The 6478-nt window shown below is 43.5% G+C and overlaps 1 protein-coding gene across 3 annotated transcripts; it reads left to right on the forward strand.

Annotated features, from left to right (window-relative positions):
* The first annotated feature begins 810 nt into the window (after positions 1-810).
* On the forward strand, positions 811-4095 carry LOC103631680 (uncharacterized). 3 transcript variants are annotated; one of them, XM_035960262.1, is made up of 7 exons: positions 827-985; positions 1399-1501; positions 1584-1657; positions 1774-1866; positions 3214-3284; positions 3364-3429; positions 3551-4093. In XM_035960262.1, the coding sequence occupies exons 3-7, from the start codon at positions 1591-1593 to the stop codon at positions 3818-3820; spliced, it is 567 nt and encodes a 188-aa protein (XP_035816155.1). In that variant the 5' UTR covers positions 827-985; positions 1399-1501; positions 1584-1590; the 3' UTR covers positions 3821-4093. The 3 variants fall into 3 exon arrangements, with proteins under 3 accessions (XP_020400600.1, XP_035816155.1, NP_001339088.1); NM_001352159.1 differs by having other exon boundaries at positions 847-985; positions 1373-1501; positions 3551-3988; XM_020545011.1 differs by having other exon boundaries at positions 811-985; positions 1399-1657; positions 3551-4095.
* Positions 4096-6478: the final 2383 nt, after the last annotated feature.

The following is a 6478-nucleotide window of genomic DNA, read 5'->3' on the forward strand; positions in this document are numbered from 1 at the left end:
AGAGAGTGAATGACCGGCGGCGGGCACTCCCACTCCTACATGGAGAGGCACGATGAAGGGGAGGGGAAAGGGGTGCAAGCCCTGGCTAGGGTTCAACATGTGAGCGAGGATCGCCTGGTAGTGGTACTGCTGGTGCGAGTCTACGCTGTCATCACCATCGGTGACGAGGAAGCGTTGGTTGAATCGGGGGAGGGGCTCTTGTCAGGGGGGGGGGGGGGGGGGCACATCGGGCGGTTGCGAGCGGCGCGAGCGGAGATGACGATGCATGCAGGTGTGCAGTGGTCTAGAGTCCATATCACAAGGTGGAGAGACGACGCAGGATCGCACGGCCAGGGAGAGGCAAAAATAGGACGAGGCAGTACCCCTTACGTTGTTAATAAATAGTAGAGATATTAATATAATACTATTATGTAGTTCTTGTTCATGGATGAGATTATGTATGATATGGACGATGTTTTTGTTTTACTTTTCAATTTTCGACCATTAACCATATATTTCTGTTCGGATTAGTTCATATCTCATGTCTGATACCGTTTTCGAAAATTCCAACGACAAATCTATTTCTGAGTTAATATGTAAAAATAAAAACAAGATTTTTTTTTATCCCAGTACACACTCACACTACTTGCAGGTACATGCATAAAAGATAAAATAGGCCAACGAACTCAGTTTTTACTTGCGGGTACATGGATAAAATATGCCGTTTACCTGGCCCGTTTCATCTCTAAGGAAGGGAACGGACAAAAAATCAACGAACGGTTACATGGGCCGCTCTCCCTAACAAACTAGCGTAGTCAACGTGTGTGCACCTTACAAGAGAGAAGTCGGCCCAAGTAGCGTGCGCGCAGAAGCTACTCCCGAAGAGTCGCTCTCCTGCGTCCACGCCTCGCTTGCGGCGACTAGGGCGACTGCCGCCGCCGCCCTTCGCCCAGCTGCCCAGGTCTTCGTCGGGCGCTTTACCGGTGAAGAGCGCCCACCATACCAGGTATGCCCGCTCTCTTCTCTTCTCTTCCCGTTGTGACTGTTAGCTACTTGGCTATCTGTATTCGGATCTGATCTAAGCACTGCACAAGTGCATACGTATCATGGCTAGTAACCTCGATTACATGCGCACACCCATGTACTGTATTGGGTTCGCCCCTGCTTGGCGCCGTAGCACTCGTTACCACCAGATTTAGGTGCTGGTGCTGTGTGTTTTCCAGAAATTTAGACGTTGTTCTAACTGAAAAGTGCTGGTTGCTCTGAGCAAAAATGAGTTGGTAGTATGTTGCTGATGCTACCTTTGAAGAATCGTGCTGGATGATTGGTTCAGACTCTAGAGTCTAGACAGGATTTACATATTATTTATTCCAAACTTATTTTTAACAATCAGGCCCCGCACCTTTTAACAAGTTCCAGTCGTGGCGCCGAGCCCTACTCCTCCTCCCGCCGCCGCCGCCGCCGCCGCAGACTCTTCCTCGCGACTCGCCGCTCGCCCGACTTTCCGAGCTCCGACACCAAGGTCTGAGTGTCTGACTACCACGCTGCACCTACGACCTCGAGGCGTCTCCACCGCGCCATTGGCAAACTAACTCACTTTACAGGAACACCATGGGAGAGTCGAGCAAGGAGCTCCTGGACCTGCCCTCCGACCCCAGGCCTCCCGCCTCCTTCATCGGTAGGCTTCCCCATCTATCTAACCCTCGTTTCTCCCGTCTCGAACTTTTAACCCATTTTCGACGATTTTTCTTCTCTTTGTCCCCTTGACGACGTTTTGATCCGTGTTACCGGCAGAGTCGCTTCTCGCTGGCAGGGAGCAGCAGCAGCAGGATAAGGAGGGAAAGCGTAAGTTGGGGGCGTCCACTGATCCCCTGCCCAAAAGCCAAGGTACTGTTGAACTAGCTCTTCAGCTTGTACAAGTGTCTGATCAGAAACGCGGTAAGGCCGTAAGGGGGCTAAATAGAAGCTCGAAATCTTTCTAGCGGCACAATATAGATAAATAATGATATCAATTTCATTGCCTGCAGTCAGAAAATCATAATGCTACATGCAACTTTAAGCAGTTATTAAGTCTAAACTAAGCAGGGCCACTTAAAAAAGGGTGCATACCCAGTGCCGGAGCTTTGTACATACAGGGATCTAGGAACTGAGGCAAGATTTCTCTCACGACTGCACCAGTCCTACCCTTCAAGCAGGGACACTTACCAGAAGTTTTTTTCCCAATGGTGCAGTCAGCAACTTGTCCTTTGCATTAGGTAAATCATGTGTCTCTAGACAGGTTCCAAAACTTACCAACATCAGAATTACAAATGTCCAACAAGCTTCCTATCCTCTACAATAAGTGGCAATGCAAATAGAACTGATTTGTGTTAAAAGGAGGACCGTGAAAGCGGAACCTGGGACAGGATTGGAACACAGCAGGTTGTCTTGCATCAGCATTTGGCAAATAATGAAAAAATATTGAAAATCCTGAGATAGTAGCCCTCTTACTTGTGTGATGCGGCAAACATGCTTTTCTGTGTTCCCTGTCGATTCGACTTGGGTGTTTGGTTCTCGGTTGTGAACCAAGTTACTGTGGCGGCAGTGGATGCTGGAACAGTTGCAGATGCAGGAATAGCAGAAGCAAGCAAGCAATGGTGTTGGTGCAGGTGGATCTGTGCAGTGTGCCCACTGCCCACTGCCTAGCCATAGCGTCAGCTAGCCCAAGCAGTGAGGCCTGTGGAAGAGGAGGTGAGGTCTCGAGGGGTGAGGGGCAGAGGGTCGATGGTGAGGCCGGGAGGTACCACCGCACCAGCGTGAAGGAGAACAGATACGGAGTGGAGGGGAGGCTTCTCGCTCGGCACTCAGAGAGGTGGGCAGCTGCCAATTCAGCTAGGGTGGCTGGAGTCCTTTTGTGGGCTGTTCTTGGATTACACAGAAGAGTTGTAGTGGAATTTTTCTGGGCTCGCCCCAGGCTGCAGCCACCCCCAGCCCTGGGGCCTGAATCCGCCTCTGGCTCGTACAGTACTTTTTGTATTATAACATTTGTCGACTAGCCCTAGATCCCAAGTTATCACATTACCTTTTTATTTGTACTGTATTTCCTTATAGTCTTAAATCACACCACTGAATCATGTAGTTTCCTAGGTTTAAGGCTGCAGTACGGCATAGTTAGTAGGTGGTACACAAAAGAATTTCTGGTGTTCTTTTGTGTGCCAGTTCACTGAATTTTGATTGATTGTTTTGGTGTGTCAGTTATCGGGAAAGTGAAGGATTTCTTGGGGGAGATTGCAAGGGCCAACCAGAAGTTGCAGCTTGATGCACAGGTACAATTATAAGATTCTAACCAGTTTTCATTAATCATGTTATTCACGACGTGGTTAAATCGTATCCGTGCAATTGCAGAACAAGCCTCCTGTGGAGTACGATATTGAAGCCCTTACTGGGAACGAGGAGGAATACATTGAGATGGTGAGAGGGATAGTATATTTGTAATATGTTGTCTCAGCTGCATCATGGAGGAAAGCTTGAGGTCCAAGCTGTTTGAACTGATGTTTGCATGATGTTCTTTCTATATATTTGTTTTCTACAGGATCTGCTTCTAGGTGTCGCTGATCTTCATTCAGAGCAGGCTGTGGAGGCAGCTGAAGCAACAATAAACGGACGCCAGACTTCAGAAATGTCATTTGCTTGCAGCTCATCTGACTCGGAAGATGATAGTGATGACAGCGATGAAGATGCTGATGACAAACCTCTCACGTCTGACAAAGATAATAAATGTAAAAGTCCTGATGATGCGGAGATGGGTCCAGCGAAAGGAAAGAAGCCCAATAAAAGACAGAAAATTGTTGTTCTCAACTAGTACCCTTGTCTTCTGTACACCTAAGAACAAGGGCTGGAGCGCAAGTGGTGAATGTGTTGGCCTGGTATTATCAGAAGTTACGGAGGGACTCTCTCTGTTCTTTTTTATTTGTCACGGTTTAGTTTAAAAATGAACAGGGGACAAATATTCGAGAAGGGAGGTTGTATTTTTTTCAGTGTTGTGCAATGTTCAGGCCAGCTAGGGCAACGTGCACGGGGGCTAAAAGAAGTAATGCATATTCCAGTTTATACAATGCGTTCCAATGTTCTGGCCTCTGTATGGTTTCCTTGTGATTTTTTAGGTAGAGAGGAAGTTTCCTTACAGCGTGCCATAAATAAATCCTGCAAAGCGTCAATGGTGTTTCTTTCATGGATTCAAACGGAGCGTTGCATCATCGTACTCGGCGCCTACTACTTTCGTCTAAGACCGTCTCTAACCATATTCTCTAGATTTTTTCTCTCTATATATCCCTCTTCATGGACCCCCTTTAAAAGATTCCTTATATATTGTTCTGCTTCAACAACATTTTTTTTATATCTCATCCTCTATAGGTTAATTATACATATTAGAAACATATTTTATTCTATATTTTATACATATGATCCTTATAATTAAATGTCTTAGATATATTTTAGTTTTGATTAATCTATTAAAGTATAAAAATGGATAGAAGATAACGTTGAAGTGTATAGATGAGACAATCATCTTTAAATATGGATAACTCCGCTAGAATCATTCTAAGGGTTAGTTTGGGAGTCACAAAATCGAAAGGGATTGAAGGGACTAGATGACATTTTACCTCCAGTTTTGTGGCTCCCAAACTAGCACTAAATGACGTTTTAGAATCTCCCTCGGAAACCAATATTCAAGGTTTTTGAATAAGAAGGGGATTCTATCACATTCATTCTCCTTCGGTTTTTGTGGCTCCCAAACTAGTTCTAAGTGACGTTTTAGAATCTTTCTCGGAAACCAATGATCAAGGTGTGTTTAGTTTAGTTATGAGCTGTGAAAAAAAGATGTGAGAAAAAAATTGAAAGTCGTTTGGTTCAAACTGTTGTGAGTTGTCCATTGTAAACAAACTATATAGTGTTTATATATTCTGTTTAATTATATCTCTTAATCAATATATCTAATTTAAAAACCGATTTCACATTTGCGTTCCTAATATTTTTATAAATAAATAAAATTTTGATTCACTTTTTAATAAATTTTGTGTTCAAAATATTTTTATTTCATTTACTATAACACTTAATTATTATAATCTGATTTTAGTTTCAATTTATTATATTTGTTTATTAATATAACCGATAAGCATAAAAAACATAGTCCAAGCTGTTTTTAAATTTGTACTACAGAAAAGCTGTTTTTTAAAGTACATGCAGAAAAGTTAAACCCCTTTGATTCAGGTTTCAAAAGCAGAACCAAACAGACCCTAAATTTTACCTCCCAAAGACCTATATTTAAATGACGTTTTTACATTATCCCTCCGAAACTAATTAATGTTGAAGACCAGAATACCTCTCAGGAAATAAAGTCGGAGATATATTAGAAAAAAATAACAAATATATTGAGAAAAAAACGAAAATGTATTATAAAATATTATCTATCCACATAAAAAAACTCCCTTTATCTCTAAATAAATATATTCTTAGATCAAAGATTTTTGTCTACAAATAAACCAATCCCACAAAGGTTGAATGCTTCACCAACTCATTTATTTTTCTCGAAGTCTCCTCATATTTGGTCTTCCGATATAGTAATGAGTTTCTGTAGTTGAATGTGTTTAATAAATGCAAACAGTGTATTGTTGGAGCAATTACCGATTAATATGTAACCACTCTAGTTAATAGAGGATAATATGATTTTTTTTCTTTGTCCAAAACTTGCTATGGATCTATTTATTTAGGAACAGTGAGGGCAAGGTCAATTATCTTTTAACAAAATTTTAGGACGGGGGGAGCGCATATTTTGCTACTCTTTTTTTAGGTTGCCATACCCCTAACTCATGGATTCACTAATTCAAGACACGCTTTAGACCTCAAAAAAGATAGTCACGTGTTGGCGGTTAGACAATGCTGCTAGCGCTGCTCAATGTCCCATGGTCCAGGCTATTGGTCCCTCACACCGATCCTTGTAGATATGTTGGCCAATGCTGCTAGTGCTGCTCAATGTTCCACGATCTAGGTCACTGGTGGTCTCACAGACCAATTCAGGCGCGGTGCCAAGCAGGGTAGGGTTGGGGCCAAGGGCGAGACCGAGGTCGACACGGCTAGTGGTGTGCGCTAGGACTTTGGCCGATACCATGCTTAGGCTGAGCGCAGCGGTAGCCGCGCGGCCTCCCCTCTCCTTGCATGTGGGCTACAGACATGCTCCTACGCGCGCAGCGCTCTCCCCTGGAAGCCCCTCTACGCAGCGTAAAGGAACAGGAGCACGCTGCAGATAGCGTGAGTCCCTGACTCCCCCTTCCACTGTTTATTTGTTGTGTTGATTTTTAATAGGTGAAAAAATGGTAATAAATGATGAGTAGATTTGGATAGTGATATTTTATAGTTGTAGTGAGGTATAGAGGAGAATATAGAGAGAACCGCTGCGGGAGATGAAAAAGTAGGGGATGAAATGTTGATGATGTGACATAAAAAAGTGATATAGGAGAAAAAT

Source organism: Zea mays, chromosome 1 (genome assembly GCF_902167145.1).
Source record: "Zea mays cultivar B73 chromosome 1, Zm-B73-REFERENCE-NAM-5.0, whole genome shotgun sequence".
Taxonomy (NCBI): Eukaryota; Viridiplantae; Streptophyta; class Magnoliopsida; order Poales; family Poaceae; genus Zea; species Zea mays.